Source organism: Lagenorhynchus albirostris, chromosome 19 (assembly GCF_949774975.1).
Source record: "Lagenorhynchus albirostris chromosome 19, mLagAlb1.1, whole genome shotgun sequence".
NCBI lineage: Eukaryota > Metazoa > Chordata > Mammalia > Artiodactyla > Delphinidae > Lagenorhynchus > Lagenorhynchus albirostris.
The window spans coordinates 19389092-19409340 of NC_083113.1; the positions used below are offsets into that span (position 1 = coordinate 19389092).

A 20249-nucleotide genomic window follows, 5' to 3' on the forward strand; every position below is an offset into this window, starting at 1 on the left:
AGTTTTTTGTCTGTGCCAAAATAGTACCTTTTATTCTGTCTTCCAATTTTTTAAAAAAGAAAAACAGATGTTCATTACAGAAATATTCAAGAGATGTAAAGAACAAAAAGAAAATAAGAGCATCAATCACATAGCTGACTGCTAATACTTTAATGCATATATTTCTGGAAACTTTCCTCTCTCTATACATATGTTTTATTTTTAAAAAAGGGAGAAGGAAAACTAATGGTTATATGTAACTAACACTGTGTTACACAGTTAAGACATGTTTGTTTAACAATACCCTATTGCTATTGACTTAGGTCATTTCCAGACTTTTCTTATTACAGTCCAGCTAAAATGAACATGTTTGATTATTTCCTTAGGATAAATTTCAAGAGGTCAAAATTTGGTGAAAAGACATACATGTTTTCTTAGGTTTTTGATACCTACTGTGAAAATACACTACAGAAAAATTATACACTAGGAAAAAAGTTTTATATATGTATTTTCAAAATGGCTCAATATTATTTATTTTTATTTATTTCTTCTTTCATTTATTAATTAATTTATTTTTTATGTTAAAATGTACAATGTTCTTTTGAACATACTTGTTAGAAAGGGGGGAAAAGTGATATCACATATGAAGAGACTAACTGGCCTAAGAGTGTATGACAAGAAATACAAAGGTATCTAGGCACCTCTTCCCCTTAGCTTGCAAGTCTCCATGAACAAAGCATAAAGAGTTTACAAAACAGGAAAGCAAATATAAACAGACAGCAACAGACTCAGCTTCATTTGTACATGCAGCTTTTAGAGGCATGTGGGCTCTATTATCATTATCTAATACCATATATATATACACACACATACATATATTATACACCCCCACACATATATACACATTTTAACTTTGGCTTATCCACCTGCTTTCTTTTTTTAATTAAAAATAGTTTTAATTTTTAAATTTTTATTTTATATTGGAGTATAGCTGATTAATGATGTGTTAGTTACAGGTATACAGAAAATTGATTCAGTTATACCCATAGAAGTATCCATTCTTTTTCACATACTTTTCCCATTTATCCACCTGCTTTCTTTACTGTATTTTACCTTCATATCTTCCCCTCTCAAACTCCATCCAAATTCTAGTCTCCTCATTTTTGGTCCACCTCTAGAATCTCATTTCTGTGAAACCTTTCTAGCCGAAAAAGAAGTCTCCTCTTCTAGACTTCTGGCACTTACTGTTACTACAAATTGACATCTACAGATATACAGACATCCCTCTAATTGTACAGACATCTTTATTTCCCAAGCTAGATGGCAAACTCCCTGTGGATGGGACAATGTCTTATACAGGTTGGAATTTTCTATAGTGCCTATCCTAATATTAAGACTCAGTAGATAGATAATATATGTGTGTTGGTTGACTTTAATGTTTCCTAATTCAGATTCAGTCAGTTTCCAAAGATTGTTGCATCTCTTTTGACATGGAATATGTGAGTACAACTCTTCTCTATTAGATTATATTGCTGCCTTAGATCTGGTGATAATATTTTATACTTGGAAAATTTAAGTTACTGTTACTTTGGAATAGTAACTATGAGCAACTTAAAAACATATACAACACATTAAAACATATTTCTGCACATGACAAAAACCATACAGTTAAATGACAGCAGCACACACTGGGAGACAAACAATGGTTTCCTTTATAATTTCCTTATTTCATATGTGACCTCTGACCAATCAATAGGGATTCACATCCCATACTGGTAAATGTTACTATGAAAATTTTACAAAGTACCACAGAAAAGCTGTTATACACCCATGGATTTCCTTGGGGAAAAAAAGGTGGGACAATACACAGTAATACATTTTAAAATAGCTATCTTATATTTTAAAATTTAAGTCAACTCTATAAAGGACAACTGATTTAGATATTTGTGCTCCAAATAAATCCATCTTTTTTTTAAGGTCACGCCACATGTGGGATCTTTGTTCCCTGACCAGAGATCGAACCTGTGCCCCCTGCAGTGGAAGTGTGGAGTCTTAACCACTGGCCTGCCAGGGAAGTCCCGAAATAAATCCATCTTTTAATGTAAAATAAGCAGAATAAAAATTAAGATGGTCAAACTAGGCTGCATAAATTACTCAGCTTCAACTGACTACAGCATATTTACATTATAGCTAAGAAGCAGCTTCAACTTTATCATTAAGCATGTGCATATTCTGAGCTCATTCTATCATATAAAACATTAAACAACAACCATCTCAACTGAGAAAAGAGAGCAAACCTTACCTTCACTGCTGGCAGCATGTCCAAGGAGTCCAGTATGAACAGCACTAATGCTTGCATCAGCATCATAAATTGATTAAATTGCCATGTTAGACTAAAGAGAAAAGTTGATATGAAAATGGCAAGAAGTGTCAGCCTCTGTAAAAAGAAAATCTTTGTATAATTTACATGTCTCTAGTAATAAAAAGCCTCTCAGACAAGTGTTCTCAAGAGCAGCCAATATCTCTATAAACCAAACAGAAAAACTATGAACTGTTGCTCTGAAAACTCTTGCATTTGTTAATTAAGTTCTAAATAGCCTAACGTGACACTCTGCATATAAATATTCACATATGGTATGTGTCTCCATATTATCATGGAGGCAATAATGCACCAAATCACATCTCAAGAGCAATGGCTTAAAAATTCTGACAGTTCTGCAGAAATTTTGTGTGGGTTTGCCGTAACTGTTTAAGGGCAGATAATGTAGGGTACATTTTTAACATCAAAAATGAAAATATTTTCTTTGCAAAGTAGGAACAGGTTTAGAAAAAGAAAACTTAATTTAACTCAAGTTAAAAAATTGGTCATGGAATAAGAACTATTAACATGCACTTGGACACTATGAACATCACATTTTCTGAAGCTTCTAAGATAAAATTGGAGAACTAAAAATATATACAAAGTATTATAAAAACTTACTTGAGCAAGGGGCTGTAAGTTTGGTCTCAGGAAATATGTAATTGCTGCTATCTGAATTGCAAAGAATGGCAGCGCCCAATTCTCTCTCAGTGGGATGGTAAACTCAACCCTTGTGGTATCTATTCTGCACAAGGAAAATACAAAGGACCAAAGTAGTAATTTTTACTATCATTACCTCAAAGATTTCCTAAAGTGAAAGACATATTATGTTAAGTATATTTAGATTTTGGTTCTTGGTTCTCAATAATTTGCCTTTATCATCATCATCATCACGCCTGCAACATAAAACTGGCATTGAGAAAATTTAACTAACCTGTCCACAGGTATGCAGTGGTAGAACTGGGGTAGAACTGGTAGTGCTTTATACTTGAGTCTTAATTTTGTCATTGATTAATAACTTTTAAAAGCTCCTTGACTCCCCTAAAATGTGAACCCCCAGAGGGCAAGTGTAGTTAAGTTTTCAACTTTGTACACCTAGTACCAAGAACGATCCCTATACATACTAGGAATCCAATAAATGTCTTTATTTACTTTTAATAGAAACAATAAATTTGACTTTAATTTATTCTTTTTTTAAATTTATTTTTTGTTGAAGTATAGCTGAATTACAGACTTTCATTTACTCTTAGCAGGAATAATATGTTAGATTAAAATGTTAAGAGCGGACTTCCCTGGTGGCACAGTGGTTGAGAGTCCGCCTGCCGATGCAGCGGACGTGGGTTCGTGCCCCGGTCCGGGAAGATCCCACATGCCGCGGAGCGGCTGGGCCCGTGAGCCATGGCCGCTGAGCCTGCGCGTCCAGAGCCTGTGCTCCGCAACGGGAGAGGCCACAACAGTGAGAGGCCCGCGTACCGCAAAAAATAAATAAATAAATAAAAAATAAATAAAATGTTAAGAGGCAGCATAACATAGTGGTCTCACACTCTACATTTGAATTCTGACCAAGACTTAGCTCCATGTGTGCACGTGTGTGTGTGTGTGTGTATGCCTTTATATATAAATATATATGCCTATACATTCTCATATATATATATACATATGCACACATAACCTTTTTATATATTTATACATACAATGTATATGTATAAAACAACCTTTTAAGCTTCAATTACCTCACTTCTAAAATAGTAATAATGGGCTTCCCTGGTGGCGCAAGTGGTTGAGAGTCCGCCTGCCTATGCAGGGGACACGGGTTCGTGCCCAGGTCTGGGAGAATCCCACATGCCGCGGAGCAGCTGGGCCCGTGAGCCATGGCCGCTGAGCCTGCGCGTCCGGAGCCTGTGCTCCACAACGGGAGAGGCCACAACAGTGAGAGGCCCGCATACCACACACACACACACAAAATAAAATAAAATAAAACAAAATAGTAATAATAATAGTACCCACTCTACAGGGTTGTTAAAATCATACATATAAAGTATGATGTAAAGTGCTTGGCATATAGTAAGCACTCAGTAAGGTTATAATAAAAAGTAATTTGTTGAGGATTACAACATAAAATCAACATCAGAATTCATGTTCAAGTTTTAAGACTGCTACTGACTATTGGTATTGCTTTTAATAGGTCAGGCAATAATTTGATTTATCTCGAATATGTTTTTTAAAAATGCTATTTCATAATGCTCCAGCGTTTGGAAATTAATAGATAGTAATTAAATAATTTAAGAACTTCCTTACACTTGTGCAGTGCTTTATACTTTGCTAATTATGAGCTGCATACAATCTTACTGAGGTTGATAGTAAAGATATTAATAAACCTTTTAAGAGATGAGATTTGTGGCTGGAGAAATACTGATCACACAGCTAGTTGGTAATAGAATTGGGATTATTATAGATGATTCTCTTGACTTACAATTCAGTGTTTTGTTCCTCAGCTGTAGATATACATATAAAAGTAGGACTTTCTATCTTACTAAATAAGAAAACCTCCACTAGGTAACCCAAAGAGGAAATACTCCACACAAAATGTGGCAGAACAACCTTCTTTAAACTGGAAATGAAGTGACTTCATTTTAACTTATACCTTAGAAAGGGAGAAGGGAATACTGATTCCAACTCACCTATTTGTGACATACCAGAAAGCTGCTAAGAGTCCTGACAGCCACGTACCACTCAGGAGCCAGCTGGTTATGTAAAGAGCTGTGACATAAATTGCTTGGAGTCCAAATAAGGTGTAAATATAAAAATAAACTGGCTCTATATATTTCTGTAAGGGAATGATAAAAAACGTCTGTTAAAGAAGCCCTACTCCTTCTCATTGCCATTTACAAAATATGACAGTGGAAATTTAATATTCAGAAGCTTGGTATTAATTCCAAGAAATAAGCGTACATCACTCCTTCCTGTGTAAAAGTGTGCTAGCAGCCTTTCTTCTCAATACAAAAGCAGAAAAGGAAGTCCTTGAGGATTCTGGCTTCATTTTTTTTTTTTAAGTATTTATTTATTTATTTGGCTGCCCTGGGTCTTAGTTGCGGCACGTGGGATCTAGTACCCTGACCAGGGATCAAACTCAGGCCCCCTGCATAGGGAGCGCGGAGTCCTCACCACTGGACCACCAGGGAAGTCCCTAGTTTCATTCTTTAGACGAGTTTTACAGCTAACTTCATCCAGTATTACCTTATTCACATGAGAAGTGGTCACTGTGATTTGCTAACTCTCCAGGTTGTTTTTTTATTTCAAAGATAAATGAGGAGTGATCACATGTTTCCAAATGAAAATATTTATCAGCTTCTAGACTGCATACTTTAAGCCTGGAAGCATCTATATGTAAAAGTATCTTATAAAATATAAATAAAAAGCAAAATTCACAATATGTATGGAGAAAATTAGGATACTACTGTTTTTATACCAAGCCAGTTGAAGATCAGAAAAACATATGTGAAACATTCAACTTAAAATGTCAGACTTTGACTTTCATCTAATATTAAATTCAATGTCACAGAACACAACATACCTGTATGGGTAGAACTCTATATAAAATACTGAGAAAAACCTCTTGGTAAATATTCATTCGTTGAAGGAGGTTAATTGTCCTCATAGATTCGGTTTTGTTATCATATATTAAGCCATGAAAACCTAAGATTGATATTTGAAAATTCAGTAAAAGATAATTATAATTAAATTATTCATTCAAAACTATTCATAGATTCTTTAGTATATGCCAGAGAATGTGCTAGGTGTTGCGGATATAATAGTCCTATCCATGAAAAGCATACCATATAATAGATGGACATTATTTAAATGTTTACACAAACATAGGTAAATTATAACTTCTGTGATGTAACAGAAGAACCGTATGATTCTTCTACAGAAATTTGGGCAAGAGGATTTTATATTTCCCTGCTCTGCCTTCCTGCCATGAGACCTGTAGTACCTCCTTTGGGAGAGTATATGAAGCCTCCCTCCCACCCCCAGGGATGGGTTTGGCCATTTGACTTGCTCTGACCAATGGCAGGTGAGTGGATGTGACACAGGTCACGTCTGAGCAGAATCTTTAGGAGACAATGCATGCTTCCACCAGCAATCTTGCCCTTTCCCTCTGCAGTGGTAACAGTATGTTCCACATAGGGGCTGGATAATGAGAGTGAGAAATAAATCTGTTGTTATAGAATTCCATTGTTATATTGAGGTCATTTGCTACTGTAACCAAGCCAACTAATTAACAGAAGGTATGAACAGTTCACAGAAGAAAACATGCACACAGTCCTTACACATCTGAAAAGATGCTCAGCCTCACTCCTACTAGAATAGCAAATTAAAACTACACTAAGATATCGTTTCTCACCTAGCAGCTTGGAAAAAATCAAGAAGTTTGACAATATACTCTGTTAGTGAGGCTGTAAGGCTCTTTCATACACTGTAGTTGGGAATGCAAAATGGTATAATCCCTATGGAAGACAATTTGGCAACACCTAGCAAGATTACATGTGCATTTACTCTTTGATCCAGGAAGCCCATGTCTAGGAACAGATTCCAAAGACAGACTGGCAAAAAGACAAAATGACATAGGTACAAGGTCATTCCTGCAGTGCCATCTGTAAAAGCAAAAGATCAGAAACAATGCCAAAGTCCATCAACAGGAGGTGTTTTGGAATGAAATGTGTCCCCCCAAATTCCTATGTTGAAGCCCTAACCCCAATGTGTCTGTATTTGGATAGGGTCTACAAGGAGGTAAAAAGGTTAAGTGAGGTCATAGGGTGGGGCCTTAATCAGATAGGACTTGGTGTCCTTATAAGAAGAGGAACCAACAAGAGAGGGCTCTCTCCCTCCCTCTATGCACACACACAGCGGAAAGGCCTTGTAAGGACATGGCAAGAAGGTGGCCAGCTACAAGCCAGAAAGAGGCTTCACCAGAAACCAACCCCGACAGTACCTTGATCGTAGACTTCTGGCCTCCAGAACTGAAAGAAAATAAATTTGTACTGTTTAAGCTACCCACTCTGTGTTATTTTGTTACGGCAGTCCTACTAGACTAATACAGGAGTGTTATGGACTGAGACTTTATATGGCCCCCTATGTTGAAGCCCTAAGGCCGTCCCCCTCCAATGTGATGGTATTGAAGATGAGCCTTTGGGAGGTAATTAGGTAGAGACAAAGGTTATAAGAGGGGGACCCTCATAATGGGATTAGTGCTCTTATCAGAAGAGACACTGGAGAGCTTGCTCTCTGTCTCTGTCTTCCATGTGAGGATGCAAAGAGAGGTGGCCAGCAACAAGCCGAGAGAGTCCTCACCAGAACCCAACTGTGCTGGTACCCTGATCTTAGACTTCCAGCCTTTGCAACTGTGGGAAAATAAATTTCTGTTTTTTTAAGCCACCCAGTTAATGTTAGTTTGTTATGGCAGCCCGAGTAGACAAAGACAAGAAGGCTACTTGAATAAAGTTATGGTTACCCACACCAAGGAGTACTATGCAACTGCAAGAAAATAAGTAAGTAAATAAATAAGGAATATCATGATACTCTACTATAGAGTGATCAAGATTTCAGTCAAGTGAAAAAAGCAAAATAGAGGACAGTGTGTACAGTAAGCAGGGTTTTTTCTGTAATAAAAGGGAAAATATGAATATATAAAGTATTTGCTTATATTGAAAATACTAACGGTAGAAGAATAAACCAAAAACTAATACAAATAGTTACCTAAAAAGTGAGGAAAGAAACAGGGTGGAGGTGACAGGGATGGAGGTGGACTTCCCTGAATGCTCCCTGTTTTATAGTTTTGACTTTGGAACCATGTAAACATTTTTTTAATAAGTATAAAAAATATATAAAAATTTTTAACAAAGCAATCACTGAAAACCAAAAGCAAGATAAAACAAAGAAACCTACTGAGTTGGTAGCTTGGTCACATAAAAAGAACTCTTTCCAGTGTTCTTGGGAATAGAGGAATATGACTGTAAATTCCTAGTAGGCTACATCCTAAGGACAAAAAGAATTACAAAGACAGCTTGAACTGTTTTCAGGCAATCATACTGTTAGTAGCAATATTATCATTGCTACACTGAAAGTATTCTACATAGCAGCATAAAACAAATAAGTGATAATGTCATAGAAGCCAAAATTTTCAACTTAAAGAAAACAAGATACAAATATAAAGTCAAAAAAGTAAAAACCTTTGTTATCCTAATTTTGAACTAAAAATAGCTCTATTCATATTTTCTTTTAGGAAAAAAAAATCACATTTCCTACTCTGCTCACTAAAGGTCTGGAAATAAGGACCAAACTAGTAGCAATAAGTGCCTCTAGTACCCAGACTGTGGTCTCTAAATAGCCACTAAAGAGAACTGGGGCTCCTTGGAGAAACAGCTGATTCTAGGTCACGGGTAGGAAATACACAAAATGGGCTTGAAACATCTTGTCATGCCAAAGGAGTTTTCAAAGGCTACTGGAGTCATGTCAAAAAGACAGCAGTTGGTGGTTAAGAATCCACCTGCCAATGCAGAGGAGAAGGGTTCAAGCCCTGGTCCGGGAAGATCCCACATGCCGCAGAGCAACTAAGCCCAGGTGCCACAACTACTGAGCCTGTGCTCTAGAGCCCACAAGCCACAACTACTGAGCCTGTGTGCCACAACTACTGAAGCCTGCATGCCTAGAACCCGTGCTCCACAATGAGACAAGCCACCGCAATGAGAAGCCTGTGCACCACAATGAAGAGTGGCCCCAGCTTGCCACAACTAGAGAAAGCCCGCACAGCAACGAAAAACCCAATGCAGCCAAAAAAAAAAAAAAAAAAAGACAGCAGCTGATTTGAAGGGCATCCCACTGGCCAAAGACTGGACAACTTGTTATAAGAATAATGCAAAAGATTGAAATGCATGAAATATGTTAGAAATCCATGTGTTTATGATAATATTTAAAAAGCAAACCTTTAGGGGATGCTAGAGAGGTAACCCATTCTAAAACAAAGGGAAAGGATCAATACTTATCCCACCTTTCCTTTAGGAACTGACATTCTGGGTTGCCAAATAGTTGATGAGAAAACGTTTTTATTTAGAGAGGAAGTCCATCTGATAATGATGGAAGGAATTACAGAATCAGAATATCACCATGCTATAGTCCTTATGTAATGAACAGATTTAAGTAATGATCATCAATGGTGATAAACCTAGGTGAAAGGCTAACTAAGAACTTAATAATGGATGGCCCAGTCTAAACTCCAAAAGAATGAGCTGCACATTATGCACCCCCTGATGTGGAAGTGTACAACACCATCTAGGAAGTATTCTTGCTAAAAAGCAGAACCTAAATCTGAGCAAGCCTCTAGGTCTAACTGCCAATTAAGAGGAAATTCAGACAACAGAGAAACACTGAATGGCACCATTGGGGCTCCACCAAAATCCAGAAAGTGGAAAACTCAGACAAAGCAATCAGTGTTTCCAGTGAAGAATTACAAGAAAAAAAAGATGGTGAAAATCCATAGCTTAAAAGAAACAAAGACATAGCCAAAGACTGCAATGTATGAGCTTTATTTGGATTTCAAAACTACATTAAAAATCTGTAAGACAAGAGGAAAATGAGAATATTGAGTAGATATTTGATATTAAGTAATTTCTTAATTGTGATAATGACAACTTGGTTATGTTTATAAAAGGGATGGGCTTCCCTGGTGGCGCAGTGGTTGAGAGTCCACCTGCCGATGCAGGGGACATGGGTTCGTGCCCCGGTCTGGGAGGATCCCGCATGCTGTGGAGCGGCTGGGCCCGTGAGCCATGGCTGCTGAGCCTGCGCGTCTGGAGCCTGTGCTCCGCAGCGGGGGAGGCCACAGCAGTGTGAGGCCCGTGTACCGCAAAAAAAAAAAAAAAAAAGGGAATTGCCATTCTTTAGAAAATTATACTGATATATTTACAGATGAAGCAATATGATGTCTTGGAGTTACTCCAAAATTATCCAGATTGAGGATGGGGGTAGAGAGGAAACAAGATTGGTCATAAACTGGTAACCACTGTAATTGAGTGATACTTGAGTGCAAATCCATTAGAGGATTTTCTCTACCTTTTTATATGTTTGAAAGTTTCTAAAAGAATAATCTTAACAAATAACTAAATGAATTGAAACAGATCAACCACTGAGTTCATAGTGATACTTAGAAAGAAAATACTCATTATTCACCTTTAGAGCAGAGGTTTTCAACTTCAACACTACCAGTATTTTGACATTTTGGTCCCGATACTTCTTTGTTGGGGGGACTGTCCTGAGCACTACAGGATGTTTAGCAGCATCTCTGCCCTCTACTCGCTAAATTCCAGTAGCACACTCACCCTCTCCCCCGTAAAGTGTAACAATCAAAACCATCTCTGGACATTCCAGATGTCCCCCAGGGACACAACTGCCCTTCAGTAAGAACCCCTGCTTTGGAGAATGCTAGAGAAGCAACTCATAATTTTGAGAACTTGTAAGTACAGCTGATTCTCATTACTCACCACAGTTATGTTCTATAAAATTGCAATGAAAACTGTATTAGCAATACTGAATGAGGAGGAAATACAGGGTTACTTTCCTACAAGCTTCTGGTCATGCATTTTCATCAACTGATCAACACATGACCTTGATTTATATGAGTTTTTGTCTAAAGACACCTTTAGTATATATTGTTGTTTCATTAACATTTAACTCATGGCCGACAGCACTCTAACTCACACCTGAACAAAGCTCATCTAACACACGTTATTTTCTCTGTATGCCTTCACCATAGCCTTCTTGCACTTAGGAAAACTAGACAGCACTGCAGCACTATGCTCGTGGGCCACTTTAAACAGGAAAATCACCAACGAAAACCACAAAAATGCAAAAAAAACATGGCACTAAACAGATTGTGAAAAGGACTCTGTAGTCTGAACTGAAACACGAAAGCACTGCATCACCTTATTTGACCTCAGCTGGGAACACACAAATGAAGCAACTAAAAATTTTCACTGCTGTGCACATGCCCGTGAATGACTGTGAAAGCACCAGGACTATTGATTCTGGGGTTACAAATAAGTTTCAGAGAGTAGGTGAATTTGCAAATATAGAATCCATGAATAATGAGGATCAACTGTATGGGGGAAAAATCAACACTTATCCTGCCTTTTTTTGGATAAACTGTAGCTCGGGGTAATCAAATAGCTGATGAGAAAAAGGTTTTCTATCTAACAGAGTTCCAGCTAATAAATGCAGGAGGAATGAGAGTCACTTCTGTAACTCTATTGAAATAATGGACAGAGGCAATAGTCATCAATGGCTGCTAAAACCATTAAGTGCAAGGCTGGTGAGTAATTAACCTTATTATGTGTGAATGCAACTATCCACACAGGAATCAACTGATTAACTTTCATGGCACTAAAAGAAAGGCAACCAAAATTTCATGTCTCCTATCGTGATAAAATTAGAAGTACAAAACATCGCCCATGAAGAATTCTTGCCAAAAATATATCTGATTCCAAACAAAGCCTAGAAAAAGGCAATTCTCTGTTATATGCACCCATATGAAGCATATAACGCATATACTGAGTAGGAGAGACCCTTTTGGAGGGTTCCATTAAATGGAGTAAAGGTAAAGAGTATGTGCTCTAAACCACTTAGAAACACAGAAAACGTGGGAAAATGGTAACTGCAAAATAAAGGAATGAACGGGGGCACTGGGGACTAAAAAGACAACTGTAATTCTCATTTGTACTACCAAAACGTCTCCTGTTTTCAGACAATACTCCTTTCACATACAAAGACCTTTTCCAAAATGACCATGAAAACAATTAACAGCAAAACCAAGAAACTATGAACAGATAATTAGGGATGGAGTAGAGCTGAGAAGCAAGGAGAGGAGAACTACATAAAATATTACGTAACTTCTTCCAAAGCAAAACATTTTCATGGATTGATTATGTTAAAAAGGAAAAAAACTATACGAGTTCAAGGAAAAACTACACAAGATCTATAAAGCATTTAGAATGCATTAGTGCAAAAGTATATTTTAGCAGAAATATTGAAAAGAATGCAGTAGACCCCAAATAAAACTATTAGTTGTGATTACCTTGCATGAGGGTTGGAGCCTGCAGCATCTGCTTGTAGTAGGAGTAATACAGTCCACATTCTGTTCTGAATGAGATTTCTCGCTCCACTTCCTGAAATAAAGTTAGGTCTACTGGGTTTACATGACCTAGTTTTGTTTAAATATCTATTGTCACTGTAGAAACAGGATACAGAACTACAACTTAGAAGAAAAACACAAAAACAAAAACCTCTGACAACAGTCTTAAGAAATCTTGGCAAATAAAAACAATAAAAGGCTGATAATTATTGAAGCTGGGTGTATATTATAGGGGTTTATTTCACTATTCTCGCTATTTTTGTGGATGTTTAAAATTTCCTATAACAAACCATTTTTAACAATGGAGAAAACTAGTTCCATTTAAGTTAATGTTTCAGAGTTAACGTTTTTAATTTCACACAAATTAAAACCTTAAAAGTACCACCATTCTTATGTAATATTAGTGAAAAACAAAATAGGGACAGTAGAAAAAAGTCTCTCAAATAAAAAGAACTATAACTGCATTAGACACCTGCCTAAAAGCTAACAATATTATATAAGATTAATAATTTTCTTTTTATTCTAAGAATACAAGGTATTCTTAGTAAAATGGGGCAGACCTTTTACATGTGAATTTTACTTTGACAAGTGTAACCTTGGTGGAAAGATGTTCATGTAGGAAAATGGATACAAGAAATATTAAACTGCTTTTATATAAATATTCAATTTTAGAAGAACTGAAAATTTAAAGTAGTAGCTATTAGTCAATTTGGTTGTAAGGTGCTTTTATGAAATTTAAGATTTAAATCAGTAATATAAAATATGGAGGCAACTGGTAACAAGAATGGGGAAGACTTTCTGGAATAATCCTATTAATACTCTTAGATTCTATATTTCATATATATATAACAGTATAAATGAACAAAAAATTATACCCGGGGCTTCCCTGGTGGCGCAGTGGTTGGGGGTCCGCCTGCCGATGCAGGGGACGGGGGTTCGTGCCCCGGTCCGGGAGGATCCCACATGCCGCGGAGCGGCTGGGCCCGTGAGCCGGCCGCTGGGCCTGTGCGTCCGGAGCCTGTGCTCCACGGCGCGAGAGGCCGCAAAAGTGAGAGGCCCGCGTACCGCAAAAAAAAAAAAAAAAAAAAAAATTATAACCTATGTCATTATAGATTCTTTTACACCAGTGTTGAAAAAACCAGGTTCTGCAACACACTGTCTAAAATGTAATACCATCTATGTTTTTTCCTATACAGTGGATCCATATTCCACAAACCCAACTTTACTGGTGGAGGATGATAAACACTGAATATCTTACTTTCTAGTGGATAAACTTCTTTTAGCACATCTTTGTTTTCCCCTACCTCCAATTATTTTTCAAATAGTAATAAACATTTCATTAAAAGAACCACTCATGCTATTTATCTTCAGATCTGCCCTTAAGATATTTAAAGAGGGACTTCCCTGGTGGTCCAGTGGTTAAGAATCCTCCTTGCAATGCAGGGGATGAAGGTTCGATCCCTGGTGTGGGAACGAAGATCCCACATGCCGTGGGCCAACGAAGAACCCGTGCGCCTGCAACTAAGACCCGACACAGCCAAAAATAAAAAAAATAAAAAATAAAAAAAGATATTTAAAGAAATATTTCTCCTACCCTTTAAAAAAGTATTATAAATTAATTCACGAATAAAGCATTGAATACTCTACTATCAAAGAGTATAAACATCCACTTACTGATATTAAAACAATTATGTTTCATCATTAACTCTTTTTTAAAAAAGCAGAAGGCACAGGGTAGCAAACCTTCTTATATAATGAGTTTCCTTTCACAGAAAACAATTTTTTTTTTTTTTTTTTTTTTTTGCGGTACGCGGGCCTCTCACTGTTGTGGCCTCTCCCGTTGCGGAGCACAGGCTCTGGACGCGCAGGCTCAGCGGCCATGGCTCACGGGCCCAGCCGCTTCGTGGCATGTGGGATCTTCCCGGACCAGGGTGCAAACCCGTGTCCCCTGCATCGGCAGGCGGACTCTCAACCACTGCGCCACCAGGGGAGCCCAGAAAACAAATTTATCCTTGGGAAATCAAACAAGAAAAAAAAGGCTCATCGGGTTTTGAAATTTAATTTCATTAGCGCACTTGCTTTACAAAAAGGACAACAGAAAATGATGTAGCTCTTTTAGCTTTTACATTTTCTACTGATTTGTGTTGGGTCTTTCATACCCGTAAAGTTTTATCTTTTGGCAGTCACATTAATCCATTCACCTTTAATCTTTGGGAAAAACTGCTCCACTGCTTTTGATAACATAAAACTAAATTGGTATTAATTGTTTCCAGAATGTTCAACCTCCTCCGTGGTCAGGTAACCATAGAAACTATGAAGTGACATTAACTAAGCAAATACTAGCTTTTGCCCATGCAAATAAGAAAAAAAACCACATTAAGTATATTACATTCCTTTCCTTCTCTCCAGCTGCCTTAAAGTGCTCAAAGTGTGGCTGCCTTCAATGGAATATTCTAACATCAAACACTCATGCCCAAACCAAACTGGAGAACAAAAACAGTCATTCACATGTAGGGGGCTCCCTATCGGACATGGTTCTAAAAGGAGACTGACTTCATGAAGATGCAGAAAGAGAAAAAAAACCGCTCAAAGTACTAAAAGTAGAAAACCACTTTTGTGCTCCATCTCTCTCTCTTTTAACATACCCAGAATGTGTAAAGAACAGAGGAGATCCCGACTAGTAAAAATGCCTTTCAACATGATTAATTGGTAATCTTGGCACCAGCTGTATAGAACCAAATGCTATACTCTATTAGACACTTGCAAGTTTTACATCTGCTTCATGCTAAGAGAACATCTGCTCTACTCAAAACACTTCCAGTTTTTATACAGCAATTTATACTTTGCCTGGTGGATAGTGCCAATGAAAAGGTACATCAATAGAAGTTACCCTGTGAAGAACACAAAATGAACAAATACTTCATATTTTAAATAGCACAAGTTCCACAGGGGAAGCACTGTTGAGAGAATAAAAAACATTGTCTCTGAAGATGACAGAGAAAAGCAGAAAGACAAAATAATTGTATTTTTAAGAAATTGTACAGCTAAAGCCATTTAAGTAGTAGTTAATATAGTAATTTAACAGAAGTACTAAAAGGAAATAAGCATGAAAAAAAGAAAATGACTAATTAATGTTGCCAGGGCATGCAACTAATGTTTTGCATGCCCTGGCAACACACAAAAGGTAATAAGCCCTTTTAGACAAATGACACAAAATTTGCAAAGGAACCATATCATTAGTTTTAAAAAATCTCATGTAAATAACTTTGTTTATAAAAATTGCCCCCCCCCAAAACAACTAGGCAACTGGTAGTGGGGAAGCCATTGAAAGATTAACATTAAAGGTAAAATTAACATTAAAGATTACATTAAAGACAAATGTAATCTTTCAGAATTAAGTTAACAAATCATCTCACTAAGCAACAGTAGCTCATGATAAGACAGCTGTTCTTAAAGTTCTGTACAGGGAATCATGCCGTCAGCAAACATATTTATGGCACATACATGGTTTATTGTCTGGTTAAATTCATGTCCATCTGTTAGAATGGAATGATTCTTGCCCTAGAGTTGATTAAAAGCCATGACATATGACAGCTGCCAAGCAGTGTTTGTGACTAGGTTAGACTATTGTTGAAGTGACAGTATTTCCACTGGGCTCGGCTGAAGCAATTATCAGTTGTGGTTCTACCATAGTTACCACTGTGCGGATTAACCCTATTTGGTCTAAAGACTCCTTGCTTTGCAGGAGTATTCAATGGGAAGATGTGCAAATTCTATAAAATCAAATAAATAAGAAAAAATGTTAGCATAAAGAAAAAAGACTTAAAAAAATTGAGTGACTTGAGTACTTCTGGCCAAATGAGAATTACCTTTCCTTATAACTGAACGTTTATTTTCTGAGGAAACAAAAAGGGATAAGAATTCAGTCCTTGATTCCAAGGAGTTTAAGTTTCAATGAGAAAGAACAATGCATTTTTTAAAAAGGAAAATGACTGTTCAAGGAAAGACAGGTATCAATTTGAAGGAATGACAATTCTTTGCCTATTAAACTAGCCTCCCCACTGGATTCTGTGCTTCTAATTGGTATCTTCTTCCTCCAATCGATCTTCGTCATTCACTCATTCATTCATCCATCCATCCATCCACTCACTCATTTATTCATTCAACAAATACCTACTGACCACCAACAACTGACAAGCATTCTCTTGCTGGGAGATTTAGCAGGGAAGAAAAGAGACACAGATCTCTGCCTTCACGGAATTTATAATCTAGAGCAGAAGGAGAAGGGAACAAATAAACAAGTAAAATATACAAAGGAAAGCAGAGAAGTGGTATAGGGAGGGAAGGGGGTGGTGCCATGATCCTGGAGGTGGACAGGGAAGGCCTCGCTGATGAAGTGACACTGACCAGAGAGCGGAAGAGGTGAGGTAGTGAGCCATGTGGATGTCTGAGGGGAGAGCCCATCAGTCAGGCAAAACAGCCCACATGCACCCTGGAGATCGGTGAGGAAGACAGTGTGGCTGGAGTGGAGGGAACAAGGAAGGGGCAGTAATAAGGTCGGGGGGCTGTAGGGGCAGAAGTAGAATCTGAGATGTAATGTGGGGTTAGGGGCTGGACCACTCAGTCTGGGAGACACAAGGACTCTGGGCTCATACTCTGAGCTACAAGGTGTGTGTGCAGGAGGTGCGGAGGTCAGGAGTTTGGTTTTAGACATGTTGAGTTTGAATGTGAAGGGTTTTGAGCAGAGACATACACTGCTATATATTTAAAAGAATCGCACTGGCTGCTGTGTTCAGAATAGATTCTACGGGACAAGGGCAAAGCCGGGAAACCAGCAAGGGGGCTGCTGAAGTAATCCTGGTAGAGACAAAGGCGGAGGTTGTGAGAGGTGATCGGATTCTAGACACTGTCAAAAGAAAACTGATTGGGATTTCCTGAAGGATTTAATGTGGGCCACGTGTGCCTACTTAATTTAATTACAATTAAAAATTCAGGGGCTTCCCTGGTGGCACAGTGGTTAAGAATCCGCCTGCCAATGCAGGGGACATGGGTTCAAGCCCTGGTCTGGGAAGATCCCACATGCTGCGGAACAACTAAGCCTGTGCGCCACAACTACTGAGCCTGCACTCTAGAGCCCGCAAGCCACAACTATTGAGCCCCTGTGCCACAACTACTGAAACCCACGTGCCTAGAGCCTGTGCTCCGCAACAAGAGAAGCCACCACCATGAGAAGCCTGCGCACTGCAACAAAGAGTAACCCCCACTCGCCACAACTAAAGAAAGCCCGCACTCAGTCAAGGGAGACCCAATGCAGCCAAAAAATAAATAAATAAATGTATATTTAAAAAAAATTAAAAATTCACTTCCTCAGTTCCTGAGCATATTTGGATAATGGCTATAGTATTACCACAGCAAAGATAAAGAACTTTTCAGCAAAGTTTTTTTTTAAATAAATCTTTATTGGAGTATAATTGCTTCACCATACTGTGTTAGTTTCTGTTGCACAACAAACTGAATCAGCCATATGTATACCTATATCCCCATATCCCCTCCCTCTTGAGCCTCCCTCGCACCCTCCCTATCCCACCCCTCTCGGTTGTCACTGAGCTGTATCTCCCTGTGCTATGCAGCAGCTTCCCACTAGCTAACCATTTACATTTGCTAGTATATGTATGTTGCTGATACTCACACCTTGCCCCAGCTTCCCCCTCCCTCCCCGTGTCCTCAAGTCCATTCTCTATGTCTACATCTTTATTCCTGCCCTGCCAGTACCATTTTTTTTTTTTTAGATTCCATGTATGTGCGTTAGTATACGGTATTTGTTTTTCTCTTTCTGACTTACTTCACTCTGTATGACAGACTCTAGGTACATCCACCTCACTACAAATAACTCAATTTCGTTTCTCTTTATGGCTGAGTAATATTACATTGTATATATGTGCCACATCTTCTTTATCCATTCATCTGTTGACGGACATTTAGGTTGCTTCCATGTCCTGGCTATTGTAAATAGAGCTGAAATGAACACTGTGGTACATGACTTTTTTTTTTAACATCTTTATTGGAGTTTAACTGCTTTACAATGGTGTGTTAGTTTCTGCTTTATAACAAAGTGAATCAGCTATACATATACATATATCCCCATATCTCCTTCCTCTTGCTTCTCCCTCCCACCCTCCCTATCCCACCCCTCTAGGTGGTCACAGAGCACCAAGCTGATCTCCCTGTGCTATGCGGCTGCTTTCCACTAGCTATCTATTTTACATTTGGTAGTATATGTAAGTCCATGCCACTCTCTCACTTCATCCCAGCTTACCCTTCCCCCTCCCCGTGTCCTCAAGTCCATTCTCTACATCTGCGTCTTTATTCCTGTCCTGCCCCTAGGTTCTTGAGAACCATTTTTTTTTTTTTAGATTCCATATATATGTGTTAGCATATGGTATTGGTTTTTCTCTTTCTGACTTACTTCACTCTGTATGACAGAATCTAGGTCCATCCACCTCACTACAAATAACTCAATTTCGTTTCTTTTTATGGTTGAGTAATATTACATTGTATATATGTGCCACATCTTTATCCATTCATCTGTCGATGGACACTTAGGTTGCTTCCATGTCCTGACTATTGTAAACAGAGCTGCAATGAACACTGTGGTACAAGACTCTTTTTGAATTATGGTTTTCTCAGGGTATATGCCAGTAGTGGGATTGCTGGGTCATATGGTAGCTCTATTTTTAGTTTTCTAAGGAACCTCCATACTGTTCTCCATAGTGGCTGTATCAATTTACATTCCCACCAACAGTGCAGGAGGGTTCCCTTTTCACCACACCCTCTCCAGCATTTACTGTTTGCAGATTTTTGATGATGGCCATTCTGATTGGTGTGAGGTGATACCTCATTGTAGTTCTGATTTGCATTTCTCTAATAATTAGTGATGTTGAGCAGCTTTTCATGTGCGTCTTGGCCATCTGTATGTCTTCTTTGGTGAAATTTCTATTTAGGTCTTCTGCCCATTTTTTAATTGGATTGTTTTTTGTTTTTTTTTGTTGATATTGAGCACCATGAGCTGTTTGTATATTTTGGAGATTAACCCTTTGTCCATCATTTCATTTGCAAACATTTTCTCCCATTCTGAGAGTGGTCTTTTCGTCTTGTTTATGGTTTCCTTTGCTGTGCAATAGTTTAAGTTTATTTAGGTCCCATTTGTTTATTTTTGTTTTTATTTCCATTCCTCTAGAGGTGGGTCAAAAAAGATCTTGCTGTGGTTTATGTCAAAGAGTGTTTTTCCTATGTTTTCCTCTAAGAGTTTTATAGTTCTGGTCTTACATTTAGGTCTTTAATCCATTTGGAGTTAATTTTTGTGTATGGTGTTAGGTAGTGTTCTAATTTCATTCTTTTACATGTAGCTGTCCAGTTTTCCCAGCACCACTTATTAAAGAGGCTGTCTTTTCTCCATTGTATGCTCTTGCCTCCTTTGCCGTAAATTAGGTGACCATATGTGCGTGGGTTTATCTCTGGGCTTTCTATCCTGCTCCATTGATCTATATTTCTGTTTTTGTGCCAGTACCATACTGTCTTGATTACTGCAGCTTTGTAGTATAGTATCAAGTTGGGGAGACTGATTCCTCCAGCTCCATTTCTCTTTTTCAAGACTGCTTTTGTATTTGTGATCTTTTGTGTTTCCATATGAATTGTAAAATTTTTTGTTCTAATTCTGTGAAGAATGCC

The 20249-nt window shown here is 38.0% G+C and overlaps 1 protein-coding gene and 1 long non-coding RNA gene across 2 annotated transcripts in view; one reads left to right on the top strand and one right to left on the bottom strand.

Moving 5' to 3' along the window:
• LOC132509469 (uncharacterized) overlaps positions 1-2106 on the top strand; it is a 127079-nt gene extending 124973 nt beyond the window's left edge. Inside the window, exons 4-5 of the long non-coding RNA XR_009537017.1 lie at positions 1437-1478; positions 1957-2106. This is a non-coding gene — a long non-coding RNA (uncharacterized LOC132509469). The remainder of the gene's footprint in view (positions 1-1436; positions 1479-1956) is intronic.
• DPY19L3 (dpy-19 like C-mannosyltransferase 3) overlaps positions 1-20249 on the bottom strand; it is a 73765-nt gene that overhangs the window by 36546 nt on the left and 16970 nt on the right. Inside the window, exons 4-8 of the mRNA XM_060130552.1 lie at positions 12465-12555; positions 5913-6034; positions 5020-5165; positions 2960-3083; positions 2282-2416 (exon numbers count right to left, since the gene is read on the bottom strand). Of these exons, the coding sequence (XP_059986535.1) occupies positions 2282-2416; positions 2960-3083; positions 5020-5165; positions 5913-6034; positions 12465-12555 (618 nt within the window). The remainder of the gene's footprint in view (positions 1-2281; positions 2417-2959; positions 3084-5019; positions 5166-5912; positions 6035-12464; positions 12556-20249) is intronic.